The 20,370-nt window shown below is 37.9% G+C and overlaps 1 protein-coding gene across 5 annotated transcripts in view; it reads left to right on the plus strand.

Moving 5' to 3' along the window:
- The window catches only part of arhgap32b (Rho GTPase activating protein 32b), a 110,633-nt gene extending 90,512 nt beyond the window's left edge, over positions 1 to 20,121 (plus strand). For 4 of the 5 annotated variants that reach the window (XM_084136844.1, XM_084136845.1, XM_084136846.1 and 1 more), the window contains 12 exons: positions 2,717 to 2,866; positions 4,942 to 5,044; positions 5,755 to 5,899; positions 6,439 to 6,521; positions 6,818 to 6,925; positions 7,062 to 7,207; positions 7,448 to 7,649; positions 7,788 to 7,933; positions 8,104 to 8,178; positions 8,274 to 9,044; positions 11,040 to 11,629; positions 16,318 to 20,121. In XM_084136844.1, coding sequence (XP_083992970.1) covers positions 2,717 to 2,866; positions 4,942 to 5,044; positions 5,755 to 5,899; positions 6,439 to 6,521; positions 6,818 to 6,925; positions 7,062 to 7,207; positions 7,448 to 7,649; positions 7,788 to 7,933; positions 8,104 to 8,178; positions 8,274 to 9,044; positions 11,040 to 11,629; positions 16,318 to 18,549 — 4,751 coding nt within the window. In that variant the 3' untranslated portion in view covers positions 18,550 to 20,121. Of the gene's footprint in view, positions 1 to 545; positions 797 to 2,716; positions 2,867 to 4,941; positions 5,045 to 5,754; positions 5,900 to 6,438; positions 6,522 to 6,817; positions 6,926 to 7,061; positions 7,208 to 7,447; positions 7,650 to 7,787; positions 7,934 to 8,103; positions 8,179 to 8,273; positions 9,045 to 11,039; positions 11,630 to 16,317 lie in introns of those variants that run through there. The other variant, XM_084136848.1, reaches the window with a different exon arrangement.
- Positions 20,122 to 20,370: the final 249 nt, after the last annotated feature.

Genomic DNA, 20,370 nt, shown 5'->3' on the forward strand with positions numbered 1-20,370 from the left:
ATATTATTTCAGCATTGATGAGAAGAAATGTTTCTTGAAAACCAAATCAGCATATTAGTGTGTGTGTGTGTGTTTATCACAGTGATAACATCACTGGGTCAGCGTTACCTTGCAAAACGTGTATCTCTGTTGTTTAGTCACAAACATGTTGCTTTAGAGTTCAGACAAGGTTGTCTTTGTCAATTCCTTATGGCTGTTCTGTGTCAATCTGGGTTGTAAAAGCTGAATGGAACATGGCCTTGGCTAATATGAATGAGTTTCTTTAGAAAGTGAATTGTTGTTGCCCTGTTGGTGTAGTCAAATGAAATGTATGCATCTTTGTTTGACTTGTTGCTTTTTTATAGTTTTATTTATAAGTTACTTATTATAAGTCTTGTTTAGGCTATAGCCTATTAGAACATCAAAGGAATCAGCTGTGTTGTACTGCCATTGTTTTTTAAACCACATTCATCACTCGACATTGGATATTTGATAAATGCAACAGCCTTCGGGCTGAAACTGACATTCTCTGGGTTTTGCGGCCGCTCACGCCCCGATCTCTGCATTAGAAGCCAACGCTGTTGAAAGCTGATATTAGGGGCTGGACAAACTCAGACAGAGGAGGGAAAAAGCAATGAGGAAAGAATGCATGCTGACTATTAGCTTTTACCGGCTGGCAGGGAGAGCGAGAGAAAAACCAGTTTGTGATGATCCTTCACTGTTGTGTCTCAAGCTCTCTATAGCAGCTGCAGCCTGACAAACTTAAAAATACTCAAGCACTGTTTTCTGTCCTTTTTTATGGATATTTAACATTGAGGTAAGTTATGAAGTTGCCTTTTTAGTGCTAATACAGTTTGCTAAACTATTTCAGACTTTGTAGATGTGGCTGAAGTGCATTTAATGACAAATTTGTGTAGGATTTAGGGTTTGTTCATTTGCTCCGCTGAAAAATAAGTGTTAAAAATATTTGTACACTGGATTTACACATGCATTTTGTTGACTTGAAGACTTTTCTCTTCTAATCGTCTTTCTCAATAGACTTTGTATACGCTGATGTCTGTAACAAAGTCATTTTTGTATTATAATTGAGTGATTTTATGGTTAAAGCCAGAGAAATTCATGGTAAGTCATCTGAACTCACATTAAAAGAGTTTCAAAACAAAGATAAGCTTTGATTTGGAGGTAAAAAAGTAAAGAAATACCGTGAATGTGTCAGTCAATCACGTTGCGCTGTGACGTCATCAGTGTCTCCTCGGCAGAAGTAAAGTGCAGCCTGCAGGAAACACTCATTCTTCAATAACAAACAGCCTTCTTGCCGCTTCTGTGAACTTCAACACATGCCCTGTATTTGGTTTGTTGTGGTGTTCAGAATAAGAGGATCTGTGAAATGCGTGGCAGTTACTTTATTGGCTCTTGAAAAGTAGAACAGGAAATTCCTACAACAGCTCTTTTTATTATCAACCTCGACTGGATATGAAAAGGATTAATTGCCTTCAGAGCAGTTGCAACTGCTTGTTGGAGAAATTTCAATATCTTTTATGAAGAAAAATATTGAGTAATGTTCCTTTTTAAAAGGTAAAGACACAAAGGAACAGATGAGATCACAGCTGGCAGATGTCCCCTTGCCACGTCCACTGTGGTTTCAGCATGCAAAGGATCACACATCTTTTAAATCAGCAAGGAGTTAAATTGTTGAAATAAACAACTGTGTGATATTTGCAATTATTTTGCTAATAATTTTGACTTTCTACTGCTAAATCCACCACATGTGCCCACACAAACATAAACACAGATTCTGGAAGCTGCATTTGTAATGTCTATGAAATTGTTTCTGGCAACAGATTGTTTGCTGATTCATACAGCTTCATTATGCAAACAGTTCTTGGGTTTGTAATATTTAAGCTTGCTAATATTTTATGAGAAGCAATGAAAACAACCCAAGTTAAATGAGCAATTGCAATACAGGTTTTTATAGCAAATCCAGTGGAATTATTTTGATGCAGTTGTGTTCCTGTTAAATCTTTGGAATTTCTCGTTTGATACTTTTCCTCTGTGGCGTCCAAGAGTTTCTCATGCAAATTCTAGGTCAGGCTGCTGATTTTTGACCACTGACAGGCAGTTACTGTCGGTGTAATGTCAACGCAAGCTGCTCTGGAGACCAAACAGCTTGAGACGTCCTTCCTGCTTCTTGGCCTCCTTCAAAAATAAAATGAAAGGAAGTATTTATTGCTTTAAGAAGACTTTCACAGATGTTCTATGTCAGCCACTCTTCAACAGGCTTTTTTCTTCCAAACCTGAGCTCAAGTTTCAATATCATGAATCATTCATAGTTGATTATATTATAATGTACTTTGGTTTCTATAACAGTTACATGGATCCACAGAGAATTAAATTGTTTTATTTTGCTCTACCAGATGTAGAACAAACACCAAGAGATGGAGGATGTACTTGGAGGAAATAAGTAATTGAGTAATTCAAGCAACACTTACAATGTAGGATTTGAGAAATTCCTTCAGTAAAGCATAATGCATAAACCCATTATTCTCACACAAACCGGTGATTTTATTTTTCATTTATTTTTCAAGATCTTGGCTCGCTCACATGGTGTGGCTAGCACTGGCCTGTGTTGTTAAAATGCATTTTCTTTTTGGGGTGGTCATGCATTGTTGCGCTGCTTGTGGTATTCCCTGACATGAATATGTATTTAAATCTGTGTATTTTCTTTTGTTTCTTTCAGTGTCCAAGAAGCACGGGAAACTGATCACTTTTCTGCGCACATTCATGAAGTCCAGGCCGACCAAGCAGAAACTGAAGCAAAGAGGTATCCTCAGGGAGAGGGTGTTTGGCTGTGACCTAGGAGAGCATCTACTCAACTCTGGCCATGATGGTGAGCTTTGCCCGTTCTGGTCCTACTCAAACTCACGGCCGTGCTCCAGACGGTGCTTGACACTAGTTTCTTTGACACTGTGTGTGGGTGGGCTGGAAAGCATAGTTAACCCCCTCCTCTAGATTCACCCTTGGATCTGCCTGCATGGGTTGCTATGCCAATGGATTGGCTTAAAGGGGTCTGAAGGTCAGTAGAAATGGTTAGGGGGCCGTGTCTGGAGATTTCTTCCCCATTGATTCAAAGCTCCCTGGCAGCCTTCAGCATTTGCTCCATTTGTTTGACTTCAAATCCTCCCTGAGCCATTGCCTGCCCTTACAATCTAAGCCTTGTCCTTTTCAAACAGGATCCACGCAACTTTTGGTACGACTGCTCGACCATTACATTTAGAAGGGAATCAGAAACCCATCACTTTTATTAAAATGCTTAAGAATGGACATTCCTTCCCTGAGGATGCAAGTGTCCTCAAACTGGAAATTCCAGGAATTCTTTAAAAATGTGTTCTGCTACAAAGGTCACCCATTATTTATTAGATATTAGGGTTATATAGATGATAATGTTTAGGTTTACTACCTAGATCTGAAGCTTTCACTGCCCTCTCCCATCCACGAGCACACACAGCTTTTAAAGTGTTTGTAAAACAGTTAATGGCAGACTGTGTACTCTTCGTCTCAGACACTCTGATCTCAGAGGAACGTGAGACGACATGGTCAAACACTTTGTTCAAGAAGTGAGTCATTAGTATGGATCAGTCATACTAATGTAAAGCTCTGCAGACCTCCCTGCAATGCACTTAAACATATTCATCAATTTTTTTCCCTTTTTCAGTTGGTGTCACTAGGATGTTTGCCACTGTAACGTGCAGAATTTTTCAAAGGGCTCAAAAAATATGCTGGCCGAATCAAGCCATTAGTTTTGTTGTTTGCAGATATTACCACTGCCCAAAAACCACTGGCTTTTTGTGCAACAAACACTACCATTCAAAAGTATGGATTAGTAAGATATTTTTTTAAAGAAATTAATACTTTTATTCAGCAAGGACACATTACATTGATCGAAAGTGGCAATAAATACATTTATAATGTAACAAAACAATGTATTTTTTCAAAATATTTTCTTTTGAGCGTTCTTTATCAATAAATCCTGAAAAACTATTTTCGAATTTGATGATAAGAAATGATTCTTGAGCACCAAATCAGCGTATTAGAATGATTTCATGTGACTGGAGTTTTGGAATGTTTTACATTTTAAATATAATGAATTATTTGCGTAGACAACTGGAAATTATACAGCTGTAATTTAACTCCATCACAGTTATAAATTCATAAAAACATGGTTGTGATTTCCAAACCATTGTGACTGATGCTTCTAAGACTATCACAAGCCATTCACAATTTTCACAATTTATCTGTGTTTGCCAGCTAGACAACTTTAGCTTAGTGACATATTTAAATCAGGAGACTAAATGTTTGTGTACAAGGCATAAAAATGCATGTACATGATCAATAAACATAAAACACACTGACAATGTATTACTGGCCTTATAAGGGCAAGTGACGGCTCCATCAACTGCCCTGAAACACACTCTCACACTCACAATGGCCCCAGGTCATCCTTATTGTGAAGCGCTGAATGATTTTTGAGATGGCTTAGAGACAAAATTTTCTTGCATTTTTAAGGATTTTGTGCTTCAGACTGCTATGTCAGGAATGAAGATGAACAGCAGCCTCTGAAAGCCTTGGAATCGCTCATCTGTCGGATAAACTTTGTCAAGACTAGAGGCCAGTCAGGGTTGTCTGTGACTATGATTCCTCTGGGTGAAATATTGCAAGGTCGCATCGGAGGTCTGGAGTTTGTCTAATGCCACTGGAGCAAATGTGAACCTATTACCTCTGCTTGTATAGGAGAGCACGGATTTGTTATCTGATAATCGGACCTGTGCTACGGCTTATTTATAGTTTACAAAATCGAAGATTTGCTGCACAGAATCTAGCATTCTGTTCTATTGGCATTTTGACAAGCCTCTCACATTATGTGCCAAAAAGGATGCTTCAATAACATTTTGTCTAAACCTCTAGTCCCTCAGGTACTCAAGAGCTGCACTGAGTTCATTGAGAAGCATGGAGTGGTTGATGGAATGTACCGTCTCTCTGGGATTGCCTCCAACATTCAGAAGCTGCGGTGAGACATAAACATACTTCCCTAATTTCAAGTAGCAGAGATAGGGATTTATCACACTGCTTGAGAAACTCTGAATGCAATGGCTGAACATTAAGCTGTTGCTAATTACATTTTGTAATGGGAATGTTTGTATTCTCAAATACAGCAGGAAATGAGTGGCCTCAGAGAGAGATTAGATGGGGTTTATTACCACATCCAGGAAAGTTGACTTGTTCACTTGGCCAGTTAACACGTTTTCCTCCCCTCTGTGTTTCTAAATGTACTTTTTAAATTTAAAGTTAATGTTACATTACCTTTCCAAAGTTGGGGTTTGGTAAAAAAATGTTTTGCATGTTTTTGATAGAAGTCACTTATGGTAAGCATAAGTGACTTCTTTCAAAAACATGCAAAACATTTTTGTCCTGCAGTGCATTAATTTGTTTAAAAATACAGTAAAAAGAGTAATATTGTGAAATATTTATACAGTTTAAAATAGGCTAACTGTTTACTAGTTTTATATATTTAAAAATATTTTTTCAGTATTCTTTGATGAATGAAGTTGAAAAGAACAGCATTCATTTGCAGTAGAAATCTTTTGTAACATTATAAATGCCTTTACTTCCAATTTTTGACCCCAAACTTTGGTGTATTAGTATATTTAACTATATACTATATACCCCCAGCCCCCCCTTCTATCACTCACTCTCTCTCTCTCATTCTCTCTTTTTTAGGCATGAATTTGACTCTGAACAGATCCCAGATCTGACAAAAGATGTTTACATTCAGGACATACACTGTGTGGGCTCCCTGTGCAAGCTTTACTTTCGAGAGCTTCCCAACCCACTTCTCACCTACCAGCTGTATGAGAAATTCTCGGTAAGTGTTTATCCCAGAACGACAGGCCTTTAAAGAGCCTTTTCTCAGACATGCACTCTTTGTCATACAAATAGCTACAGCTGAGAGCACCTATTATACTAGAACAACCATGATATCATAACCTTTTTAGTTCTTGGTGTGATAAACTGGCAGAACAGTGCAGTAGTCATTGAAGGCGTGATACTATTTGTTCTATTGATTGCTTTTAATGAGCAAAATGAATGGTTTGTTTCTTAGAGCCCTGCTCCTTAGAGCCCAGAGCCCCTCACAAGGAGTTCAGCTCCATGCCAAACACAGTACTGACATTTACAGCATCTCGTGATAAGTCACTGCAAATGAAAAAAAGGACAGAGTAAAGACTGCATAAATGTTTTCTGGTTGCTATGGAAGCAGTAAAACTATAATGCACAGGAAATGGGACTGACCATGTGCTCTTCATTCTGCAGTACAGTGTGAACATGGGTTTGAAAAATATTTTTGTTGGTTTGAGTGCTCTAGATGCAGTGACCCTGATTTACACCCGCTCTTCTCCTTTTTAGGACGCTGTGTCAGCAGCCACTGATGAGGAGAGGCTGATCAAAATACATGATGTCATTCAGCAGCTGCCGCCCCCACATTATAGGTTTGTAAATGACCACAGTGCCCTCTGTTGGTTGCCAAAGGATTTGCAGTTCTCTTCAAAAGCCAAATTTTTCTAATGTTAGAGCTTTTTTAATAATCTACTGCATTAAGCATACTAATTATATTACAAATGCAGTTCAAGTATGTCTATGACTGAGGAAAATGTAGGCTGTTATTATAACATTGCTCACGTAAATGAGTTTGCTCCTGAATCGAGTGCATAATATTCATTTTAGATAGCGTCTGATTTTAATGCATCTGTAGGTTTAATGTTTTGTATTCATATTTCTCTTGTAGGACCCTCGAGTTTCTTATGAGGCATCTTTCCCACTTAGCAACCTTCAGCTATGTTACAAACATGCATACAAAGAATTTGGCCATCGTCTGGGCCCCAAACTTACTGAGGTACGATCTCTGCATGATACAACGGTTTTCATACAATGTGAAAACAGATATACTTCTTGATATAATTTTTATAACTATAAATATAAAAAACATAATATTTATAACTAATATTTGATTTTTATTCTAAACTAAAAAGGTCAAAGCAAATAGAATCTGCTTGCTTCAGCGGAACAGCAGCCTTTATGGAGGTCCGGATTCAGTCGGTTGTGGTGGAGTTCATCCTCAACCATGTGGATGTTCTCTTCAGCCCCAAACTGAGCTCACTCATACGAGAGGGAACAGGTATGGACACAAACAGGTTTCAACAGATTATGAAGATGAAATACTCCAAGGCACTGAAGTGAAGTAAAAAGCCTTTAATTTGCTGGGCTAAATCATTAAAAACTGTTAAAAGTGTATATCTACATGTTTTGGCTACACATCCTTCTTCAGGATACATATCAATTGTCCAAACAAGTATTTTGTTTAAACAAATTTTTTTTAATTGCTACATTTTCATCACAAATGTCTTCGTCTTCTTAGGACACAATTCTTTGTCTCGGCCTAAATCTTTGCTGGTACCCTCTCCATCCACAAAGCTGCTAACACTAGAAGAGGCACAGGCACGTACCCAGGCCCAGATCAACTCGCCCATCACTGCAGACAGCAAGTACATAGAGGTGGGAGAGGGTCCTGCAGCCTTACAGGGAAAATTCCACACAGTCATTGAATTCCCCACTGAGAGGTATGATTTAAGATTTAAATAATAATAAGATTGGAAATCTATTACCATGTCAGTGTTTCTGTTGTCATGAAGAGACCAACTGAGTGCCTGTTATTCTCATAGAGATACATTTTGTGCCTCTTATCATTTGTTACCTAGGAAAAGGCAGCCCATAAAGTCTAAAAAGTCTCCAGTCGGCAGTTGGCGGTCTTTTTTCAACTTGGGCAAGTCTTCCTCGATGTCTAAACGCAAACTACACCGCAATCCCAGTGAACCAAATGAACTCAAGGCCATGGCATTGGCTGGTTAGTGTTGTGCCATTTTCTCATCTCAGAATGTCAGATGGTCATTATTACAAAATAAACCCAGTGGTTAATCAGGTCTTACATCATGCCAAAGGGGTTCATTTTGTGGTAATGTCATGTAAAAGCAATTTGTATTAACTCTTTGTTCCCACTTTATTTTCACTGTTCAGGAGGAAGAGGAGACACCAGTACTCTTCGGTCTGCCAAAAGTGAGGAATCTCTCACCTCTCTGCATAACGTTGAAGGTAACAGAATTCTATAAATCTCAAAAAATGCTCAGAATAAACTTTTAAATCAACCATTGTGAAATGACGACTTTCCTACTTTTCCTTTAACACAGGAGAGTCTAAGGTTTACAGGCCACGCAGACCTCGCTCCAGCAGTGATGCTCTCTCTGCTTCTTTCAATGGTGACCTGCTGGATAGCAGGCAACACTGTAACTCGTATGACAACCTGGACCAAGGGGACAGTGATGGGGATGATGGTCCAATTTGTGTGCCTGCTCTCATCTCCCCACCCCGTTCCGCTGATGATGTGGACCTGAGCCCCCCTGACATTGGCATGGCCTCTTTAGATTTTGACCCCATGTCTTTTCAATGTAGCCTTCCTCTGGCAGAGACTTCCATTTTGTCACTTGACGTAGATGCAAACAGTCTAAAGAGGAGTCAGGGCAGTGGCAGTGGCTCAGAGCCGGTCTCGCCAGTAAGAGCTAAAGTTGCAAGCTTTTCTTTGTCTCCAGTCCACAGTCCAGCCTTAAAGGATAGAAATAAACTGCCCCCTGCATCTGTCTCAGAGAAAACTCATGTTCAGTCAATTGAGAGCAGTGAGAGGTCAGCTGTATTGGCTCCTCTAAGCATCTCTGAATCAGCTGCCTCCATTCTAAGAAAAGGACCAGAGAGAACTGCGCTTCAGCCCTCTTCCCCTCCATCTCCTCTCGACTCTCCTGCAAAATTGAGCTCTCTTTCAAGAACCACTGATCTGCCCCTGAGTGAAGCCATTCAACAAGAGCTTCTTTCTAAAGCTGCAACCTTTGAGAGTAAAGAAAGTAAAGACATATCAAGCATTGACTGTTCACAGACACCACAGGTCACCTGCTCTCAAGAGCAGCCAGGTAAGCTGAACTGAAACACAGGGATATGATAGCTTAAATTTATATTGTTTCTTGAGTCATTGACTTTTTTTTTTTTTGTCCTAAATTACTTAAATACACCTCTATGATGAGCATGTTTTTTAAATGTCAGGGTCATAGAGCTGTTTCGCAATCATAATGAAGAATACTGCCTCATTTGAAAGACTGAACCACATATACATATATACACACACACACACACACACACACACACACATATATATATATATATATATATACACATACATACATGCATACATACATACATACACATATATACACATATATACACACACACACACACACACACACACACACACATATGTATATATGTAATATGTATATATGTGTGTGTGTGTATGTATGTATGTATGTATGTATGTGTGTGCTGTCAAAATTAATGCGTTAACATCCTCAGTTTAACATGTTAAAAATATTTAACGCAATTAATGCAGCATCCGCTTTTTTTCCCCATCATTCTTTGGCTAGCGTTACAATATGATCACGCTCTTATTCATGCAGATGTTTTTAAACCACGCACAGAAAGCCTCTTCAGATAGCGCTCGAACGGACGAAAACACACAAAATTATGCCAAAATGACAGTTTTGTTTGTCCAATATCCTCGCAAGCACCGTGAAATGAAGTCTAAAATTATATTAGAAGTCTAATATTAACTTTAATGTTAGGTTTTATTAATCTGGGTTAATTACAGAAAAATGTGCGATTTATTTTATTTTTTTATCGATCTGACAGCACTAATATATTAGGGCTGTGCTCAGAATATCGATAAAACCATATATCATCATGAATTCTGTCGTGCTTTTGAATGTAGCCAATTACCAATTTTAGCAACCCGAGCAGCAGCGCGAGACATTCAAAATGGATAAGAGGATTTTGCCACCGCCGACAAAAGTAAAATAAAAAATATGGGAGAATTTTGGGTTTTACGGTAAACTGGAGAGTCGGACATTAGTGAGTCATGCAATATGCAAGAACTGCAAAACAAAAGTTAAGTACTCCGGCAACACGACAAGCTTCTCTCTGCATATGGCAAGACATCATCCAGACCAGCCAGCCCTGGTCGCAGCAGGTAGCAGCACACACTTGTCATCTCAGAAGCAGCCAAAGTTGCCTGATGCTTTAATCTCAAAACTCCCACCAACGTTTTAGTGCTCTCAAAAGATTACAAATGCATTAATGCGCTTCATATGTCAGGATTTACAGCCATACAGCGTTGTCGAGAATAACGGCTTCAGACAATTGACACTATAATTGTCATTTCAGTTATTGAGGCAGAGACTTTAAAAGCAGAAGGAAGAGCCATTCTAACCTTTTTTGAGACAATTCTTTTATTTCATTTAACTAATTTTTTTTTTTTTAATGACATACAAAAGTTTTTCAGTTATCACAACTGTTATAACACTGGTTATTCAATAAACAGATATTACTGTTACTAAACTCTGCTCAAAAGAAATTTAAATTCCATATCATATCATAGCTTTAGTATCGCAATGCGTATCGTGACATTGTTGGTGATGCACAGCCCTAATAAATAAATATAAATAAATAAATAAATATATAAATATATATATATATATATATATATATATTCACAGTAACATATATATATATATATATATATATATATATATATATATATATATATATATATACACACATATACATATACACATATACTTATATACATACATGTATTTATACACTAACATGTCATTGACCCTGATGCTACTGTGAAATGATCCTCTAAGGTAAACTGATTAAATTTCATAAGATAATTATTTGATTTTTCAGGTTTAGTTCACCAGGCTTTTACCAGTAACGCTTTGCATGAGTGCCCTCAGTGTAGAGAAATCTGTCCACAATCAGTAGAAATTTAACATTTCCCCTCTCTTACCTTTCTCGTGAATATTAGCCTGCCTGCCTTGTTGAGTTCCCTCTGTTTTGTCCATCCATAGGAGCTGTAGTTCTGGACTCACCAAAGGGCAATGTCCCTGTCAGCTCTGTGTCCCTCATCCCTCCCCCTCCCCCACCAAAGAACGCTGCCCGCATGCTTGCACTAGCTCTAGCTGAATCTGCCCAGCAGGCCTCCATTCTGTCTCAGAGGCAATCCTCTGGACCCCCTACACCAGTGTCCCCTCTTAAGCCACAAGAGTTACTGGACACCCTGGACTGGCCTCCTGCTCCTTCCTTGTTATCACAGCCATCCCTGGAGGAAGCTGCAGTCTCAAAGAGATCTTCTCCTACGTCTTCACCACCATCTACCCCACCTGAAAAACTAACTCACTCAGTCAGTCTTCACCTTAACACAGCTGATAGTGGGAAGCCATCTAGCATTTCCTGCAACAACCAGGATGTTATCTCACCAGAGAGCCCAAGCCAGAATGCTATGCCTTCTAGTCAACCTTCTCAAGTTTCTCAGACACAAAAAAGCCCAGAGAGGCAGCAGCCTGCTGTGGGCCAGACCCCTGTGAGCACAGCCAAAACCACAAGCACCACACCAACTATCAGCAGCAAGGATGCTGTCATTCAACAACCCAGCTCTGAGGTAAGTAGTGGCACATGCAGGGATGTCAGTCGCACTAGTACTTAGATGCCAAGGCTAAACGTTACATTGTTATAAATATTCATTAGGGCTGCACAATATTGAAGAAAAATGTGATATCCTATAACTTGTTAAATAACGGAATATTCGAGATGTGATATGATAATGGTTTAAGTTTGTAAAATAAATTAATTATTTCAATATATTTAAAAACTAAAAATGATATAACCAGCATACATGTTTCACATTCTTTTTGTGAAAAGAGCGCATCCCTACAACTTCTAAAAGTGAACTGCAGTTTTTTACTTTAGCATTAGCTACATAAAATCTAGGGCTGTCACTAACGATTATTTTGGAATTACTAGAGTAATCAGATATTTTTTGTGGTAATAAAAATAGACCTAAGCCTTTAAAATGACCTAAAATACATATATAAAAACAAGGCAATAATATTTGGTTCAAATAAAGTATCAAAAGCAAGTAATTATATGGTTTTATAGAACAACACTGTTAGCATACATGATATACATAATATAAGCAATCATAATATTTACATTATGCATTATAACAAATGCCTGCAGAGGGCGCCAATGGCCTGGTGATTGTTGTTGCACACAAAACATGATCAAATCCTTTAATTCCAAACAACATTTAATTCAAATGTTCACTTAATCTTTAATATTTGGCCACTTATTTACGATAGAAATGTTACAGCCACTGTAATCTCTTGAACAGGGATATGTGTACATCAAAACATGCAAACTCAGAGCAAGGATTTAAACTTCTATTTTGAAATTGCAATGAACAACAGTTTGCATATTTGAAAACATGAATGATTGTGTGTGTGTGTGTGTGTGTGTGTGTGTGTGTGTGTGTGTGTGTGTGTGTGTGTGTGTATATATATATATATATATATATATATATATATATATATATATATATATATATATATATATATATACATACATATAATGTATGTATATGTGTGTGTGTGTATGTATATATGTATATATGTATATATATATATATATATATATATATATATATATATATATATATACATATATATATATATATACAGTGCAATGCATAAGTGAATACACCCATGCTAAAGTTGACTAAAAAGAGGAATAAAAAATCATTTTTTGGAAATTGAACTTAATGCCTTAATTTAAAAAATTAGGAAAAATCCAACCTTTAAGGACACCAATTTTCTTTGTGAATGAATAATGTATCGTAAATAAATAAATGTTCTTCCTTAAAATACATGGTGCATAAGTGAGTACACCCCTATGTTAAATTCCCATAGAGGCAGGCAGATTTTTATTTTTAAGTATTTTTTTTAATTTTTTTTTAGGATACTATGCATCCTGATAAAGTTCCCTTGGCCTTTGGAATTAAAATAGCCCCACATCATCACATAGCCTTCACCATACCTAGAGATTGGCATGATTTTATTTCAGTTAGCCTAAAAGCTAGTTTGATTTGCATTGAGAGATGATCTTATGGAAAGTACCCCATGCCAATCTCTAGGTATGGTGAATGCTATGTGATGATGTGGGGCTATTTTAATTCCAAAGGCCAAGGGAACTTTATCAGGATGCATAGTATCCTACATTTTTTTTTTTTTAAATACTTAAAAATAAAAATCAGCCTGCCTCTATGGGAATTTAACATAGGGGTGTACTCACTTATGCACCATGTATTTTAAGGAAGAACATTTATTTATTTACGATACATTATTCATTCACAAAGAAAATTGGTGTCCTTAAAGGTTGGATTTTTCCTCATTTTTTAAATTAAGGCATTAAGTTCAATTTCCAAAATATGATTTTTTATTCCTCTTTTTAGTCAACTTTAGCATGGGTGTATTCACTTATGCATTGCACTGTGTATATATATATATATATATATATATATATATATATATATATATATATATATATATAATATATATATATATATATATATATATATATACACATATGTGTGTGTGTATATATGTATATATATATATATATATATACACATGTGTGTGTGTATATATGTATACATAAATAATTTTTTATTTAACACAAAAATATTTTTTTTATATATTTAAGGGGTAGGAAATTTACAAAATATCTTCATGGAACATGATCTTTACTTAATATCCTAAGTATTTTTTGCATTGATAATTGATAATTGATAATTGAAATTGATAATTTTTATACATACAATGTATTATTGGCTATTGCCACAAATATACCTGTGCACCTCATGACTGGTTTTGTGGTCTAGGGTCATATATATATATATATATATATACCCTCAGGGCATATATTTATTTGATTGAATTGACAATAGCACTATGCTATACTATGGTTTTTAAATGGTTTTAATACATCGTGCAGCCTTAGAAAACGGTCTAATAATGTGGTTCATGGATTCTCGTCCTTGGAATGTGCCACTTCTGGTATTTTGCCGGTTACCCAGCAAGGGTAAATTGTAATTGAGGATATTTTTAAATCGAGTACCCTAATTTAATTGAGGAATTGTGACAGCCCTAATAAAAAGTTAGTGTCATTTTAACATAAGTGTAAACCATGGGTATTTAGGATTTCAGGTAGGCCTACATTAGATTGATTTAAGAGAAATTGAATAATCAAATTTAAAAATAAAACACTGCTTAGTCCTCACTGTATTTAATTGATTCTTATTAAAGCTACAAAAGTTATTCCGTCAAGACCAGTATGTGATTTTCTCTTTGTCTTTTGTTCTTTGATTAATATTAAGCACACAGACTGAAGCAGGTTTATTAGGCTGCTGTCACTTTAAGAGCTGCACAGATCCAATATATTGTTACACACGCGCTTGCTTTCTAAACTGTTTACTCCACTTAAGACATAGCTGACTGTGTTTACATGAATACTTACCAAGACGGGCATTTTGACATAATTTTGTGTGTATATGGCCATATACGCTGCAGAAGAGAACTGAAATCAGGATTACGCAGGAGACAGCTTCCTGTGCGCGTGAGTAGGCCCTACTTCGCTTATTGCGCCTAATAACATTAAGCATATCACATGTATGTAACAGTCATGTGTCCAGTCTACTCTGTGCTGTCTGCGTTGACCTAAAACTTAGACTTTTTGTAATCTTTTGACGTATAAAATCATTCAGTTATCGTAAGCCATTGCAATATGCATATCTCAATATGTACACTTGTGATATTGCTATCATTTCAATATATCGTGCAGCCCTTATATTGATCATCCAGGTCTTTACCATTGTAAGTTCAAATTTCGAAAAGCATGTTATTAACCGTCTCGGGTCTGAGGTGTTTTCTGGGCCCTGGAGGTGTTCTGACATGCTCTGATATTTGTGCTTATTTCTGTTACTTGTAACATTTTCATGGCTAAAATCTGATTACACTGTATTCAGCACAAACTCTGTTACAATAATATGTGAGCAGCATCTGTGTAAAAGCTTGTAGTTTTGAGAAAATTACGTTTATGTGTGGTTTGTAGGGGGGAAAAATAGTCACTGAAATAAGGCCATAAAACCCATACTGAATATTTGTTCACAAGACTTTTTAAAATTGTATCATGTAGCCTAGAATTTTAGCTTCAAAACGATGTAAAAAAATAAATAAAAATCCTGCCCACTCATTCACACAAAACAATATATTGATTTAAAATTTGTAAGACATGTTTTGTGTAAGAAAGCTGTTTGTATTTTTTGTGCAAGAAAGCTGTTTTGTTATTGTTAGCACATTATAAACATCTACGTTTAAGCAGATATCCACGAACATAGTATTTAACAGTAAACACTGGTCTAAACATTCTAATATTCATCATGTTAGTGTAAACACTCATACTAGCCTACTTTTATATCATGCTGTGTTTTATATTATAGAGCATAGAATCATCCTTGTGTCATGCATGTATATTTATTTAGCATTGAAAGGTTGCCTACCTGTCTATAGTTCATATTTCAACATGTTTCCATTGATTTCATACATTTTAGTCTGGCAACAGTTCAACTAGTACAATGTGAAGTTTATGCAACAATAATACGCTAACTAATATAATAGAGAATACATTTCTTACCTTAAAAATCTTTCTTATCTTAAAATTGCGTTATTATTCTTCTGCGGTAAATCCAAGGTAAACCCAGTGTGTCTTCCAAACTCAATGAAAAACAGAGGAATGATGAAGTTTGATGCTTTGTTTTGAGGTGATGGGGGCGTTTACAGGTTCACATTCCTTCACGTGGACTATTAGCATGTGAATCGCTTGTGCGCGCATGGGTGTGGTCATGGGCAGACGCTTGAGAAACTGTACCTCTCGTTGGTTTCATACAGATTACTTAAACAGAGAATATTTGGGTTAAGGGTTAAGCATTATTGCTGTTTGTCTGCTAAGAAAAACATCAAGAACCATGTGTGGAAGTATGTTGGATCAAGGGATGTTGTTTTAATTTAGTTTTTTAGTATTTATGTGAACTTTGAATACTTTTTTATGCCTTTTTTGGGGGGGGGGGTATGTTGTATGACATTTTAGATTTGTCATATTGTATCAAAATTGTTATCAAGAATAATTCGATCATTAATCTGGTATTGTTATCAGTAACTAAATTTACAGCACATGTAAACATCAAAGGAAAATATGTAAGATATCTAACAGTGTTTGTTTGGGTTTAATCCTTAGATCCGTATGACTGAAACGCTCCTGCCACTGAAATCCACAAAGGCGGCAGATCAACTGGTCGCAATTCTTCAGCCTCAGCCTCAAATACAGATTCAACCTAATGCCTTGTTTCGGTCTCAACCCCAAGTTCAGCCTCATTCTCAGTCACAAGCACAGCCTCAATTTCAGCCCAGATCGCAGCCCAATGCTAGAGTTGCGCCAACCCCGGCAGCACCTCTTGATCCTGTGGAAAAACCATGGGAAGCCATAAAGCCTGTCCATCCGAAGGGAGATAGCGCTCCTCAACACCACACTCAGGGAGTGACACCGCCAACACCCCCTGTTCGCTCGATTGAAAGTAAACTAGCAATGGCGGCTCTCTGCAACACCGAGGCAGCAAACCCCGCCAACTTTCATGCCATCTTAGAGACATCCATGAGGGGCTCAGTGGAGGAGACTCCCCCACAATCTCATCCACCTCACCACAGGTCTTCCACTCATCAATCAGGTTATATTTACCACTCAAAAGGGGAGGCAGCCCTATTGGAGCCCACTGCAGAGGCATATTACCATCAGCGAGTAACCACTTCTGGTCAGGCTACAATAGGGTACCATTACCGCCCAGAGAGTGTCCCACCTCATGTTTCTTACGTGTCGAAATCGGAGCCACAGATTTCTTATAGAGGTCACGGTGATGGGCGATACAATACGATTGGACCTAGGTCCTACCACCAGTCCATCAAATCTCGTGGCCCACCGAGAGGTGAGTACGTTCTTCCAAGTTCAGTGCACCACTCCCATGGCTACAGTCAGGTAGATGGACCTACCGTGTACCCAACAATCCGCAGGGTCCACTCCCTACATGCGCCCCCCACGGCTATCCGCTCAATGCCAGTCAACAGAACTGAGGTTCCACCAGATGATGAGTTATTTTACTATCAGCGCCCAGTCTACCACTGCAAGTCTCACCAACCACCCTCTCAAGCTGATTATCATGTCACACAGCTGCAGCCTTACTTTGAGAATGGAAGAGTTCAGTACCGCTACAGCCCCTACTCTGGTTCTCATGTTCTGGATGCCCCTTTCTACGATGTGGACCATTACGGTACGATCCGTTTACGGCATGTCCATTCCTTCAGTGGTCGGGACAGTGCCCCTCTCCTTCGATCTGGAGCCAAATCTGGAGGCTACCACTACCTTTCACGTCATTTCATTCCTTTAAAGGAGCATAGCTTCGTAAGCAGGGACATGCCACCTTACGGTGGTTCAAAGGGAAATATTTACTTTGCGTGGGACCCAGAGGAAGCAGAGAGGCTTCGCATACACTCTATCCGCAGGGAAAGCAGAGCTAGGCAAAAGGTGAAGGGTTCTATTATGTCTCAGTATGACAATGTGGGGCCCTACATGCCAGTGGATATAGACATGTTACACTTGCGCAGCAAATCAGATCCTGGCAAAACTGTATTGATGACGACCGAAAGCAAGGAGCCGAGATACAATATTGTTCCTGGATCTCAGCATGCTCCCAGGCACTTGATCTCCGATCCAGATGTCCTGTTGTATATGGAAACAGAGAAGCACTGCCACGGAAATGGAATGGGGGACAAAACCGCCAAACAAGGCAGCTCCAGGACCTACTCATCAATCCATTCACATCAATCGCAACTTCCACCACGAAGTCTGCAGCACTTACCAGAGGGTAGCCATCTTGACCCAAAGTTTGAGTCAGGGGAAAAGCAACTGAGCAGTAAACATTGGCAGGAACACTCGGAGAGCAGGAGTGCCCAGCCTCGTTACGAAAGGTCCGATTTGGATCGCCACATATGCAGGGTTAAAGCCACAAGCAGCGCCAGTGAAGATGAACAAGCAGTTCCTGTGAAGCCAGCTCCTCCACCCAAGCCTGAGAGATCCCATAGTGTTAGAGAGCGGCAGCATTACAACCTGTCTAGTCTTCCCGCACATTTACCGGACAATTCAGATGGGGACCACAGTGGATCCTACTCCCATCAGTCACAGGGGCAAAGACAAGGCACTGTTACTTCACAGTCACACTACGACAACCTGGATGACTACCATCCGGTACCTCCGTCCCAAACCTCACTAGCTAATCGGAGTGGTTCTAGCTCCTATCATAGCCCTGGTTTCTCAACTCCACACAGTAACCGTGCATACTCCACAGCCTTAGGACAGGGCGCCTTCATACAAGCTGAGCTTTCAGTGCAGAGGCCAGAGACGGAGATAAATGCAGAATAAACAGGCATTTAATGACAAATGGGATAGATTTGGAACATTATTGTTGGAGTCAATAATAATTATAATAATTCGGCAGCCTCTGCAGGACAGTGGACTGCCGCCTGACTGTTTACATTCAGTTGAATTTTTTTTAAATGTACAAAGAAATGTTAAAGACTTTTTACTGAACTGAATGTACCATAATGGAGATATAACTTGTTATATACTGTAGATACTCTGCGATATTGACAAATGGTACATAAATCATAACCAGATGTATATCTGAAATGATGTATATCTGAAAAGTACTACTGGATATAAGGGATTATTTAGCTCTGTGTTATTTCTTTGAAAAGGTCTGGGATGGGGTATAAATGAAGTGTAAAGGTTTGCATTTTAGAAATGCATGTAATCTATCTTTTACAGAACAGTTCTGTGTACCTTATTGTGTACTTTCTGGATGTTACAGTAACAGTGGAAAGGAACCCCTGTTTAAGTCAACCTACCTTAATTTTACACTCAGTTTACACAACTAGGTGGTACATGAAATTCTTAATTTTCTGCCTTCAGGTTGGAGGCCCAAAATGTGCATTTTTCATTTTGTCCAAACTGTGCCATTACTATTATGTATGATAGGGTTTAATCACAAGCAACTGGATTTCTTTCTTCATTTGAAAACTTGACCAGGTTTGACTGAACTATGTTGGATAGGTTGCTCTTTGTTGTTTGAGGGACCAAACAATGAATGCGGATTTGATTGCAGAAGTATTCATGAAGGTGTTGGAGAATGACTGAAAGTGAGAGTGCCTGTGTGAAGTGACTCAGACACATTTCTCTCCCCTTTCAGAGAAATGTTATTGAAAGGGAGCTTTTGATACATTAAGTGATTAAAATATGTATCTGACTGATTTAAGACCAGTGCCATACTTACATTTTTGTAACAAACTGTATTACTAAATTTTACATAGATCCGTAACTTTTCTTCTGTAACGGGAACCACTTACCTGAAAACTCATTCAAGTCTGCTTAACTTTGTGCGTTTACAATGAGGACAATGTACAATGCTCTCAGAATGATTCTGTCAGATGGAGAGAAACCTATATTTTAGTAATTTACAAGGACAGTTTATGATCAGTGGACCCAGTTTTGTTCTTTTGCTAAGTCATTGCATGTTACCGTTCTGTCAGACAGTAATTATTATTATTGCGTAGCGATAACTTTAAAATTCATGTTTGAGTATTCAAGTGAGCCCAAGCTCGCAATGGCATAATTTGTATGTTTGTGGTTGATTCCCTGATAACATGTTTTTGTGTTTTGCCAAGTCTTATGAAGTTCATTCTTATTTTGCCGGCATTTTTATGATTGACAGTTAATATGCTGTGCTTTCTCGTTTTTTGTTTTTGTTTGTTTTAGACTGTGAAAAAAAAAATGGTTGGGTGGCTAGTGTGCAAAAAAATAAAGGCATTCATATGTAACCTCTATTTTATGGGACCAAACTGAAATTTTAATGCAGCATCTCCATGCCTGCATTCTCCTCATGAGGACTTGACCCTAAACATTAGCATTAAAGCCTCATGGCCTAATTTAATCAAGCTTTTATTGCCCTGCAGTCTGATTTCTTTTGGCCTCGAAGACATTTAGTCTTTAAATGCACATTTTTGGGGAATAATATTTTATTTTTAAGTATAGTTTACAAATAAATAAACTTTTTACTATTTTTCTCTGTAACAAATACTTCATACAACATAAATCTGTAATATAATACAGCTACAGTCTTGATTTAATTTGGCTGCGAAATGAATTGTTGTATAAAAAAATCTCAATCAAGATTGCATTTGATAT

Source organism: Abramis brama (genome assembly GCF_963993115.1).
Source record: "Abramis brama genome assembly, chromosome: 15".
NCBI lineage: Eukaryota > Metazoa > Chordata > Actinopteri > Cypriniformes > Leuciscidae > Abramis > Abramis brama.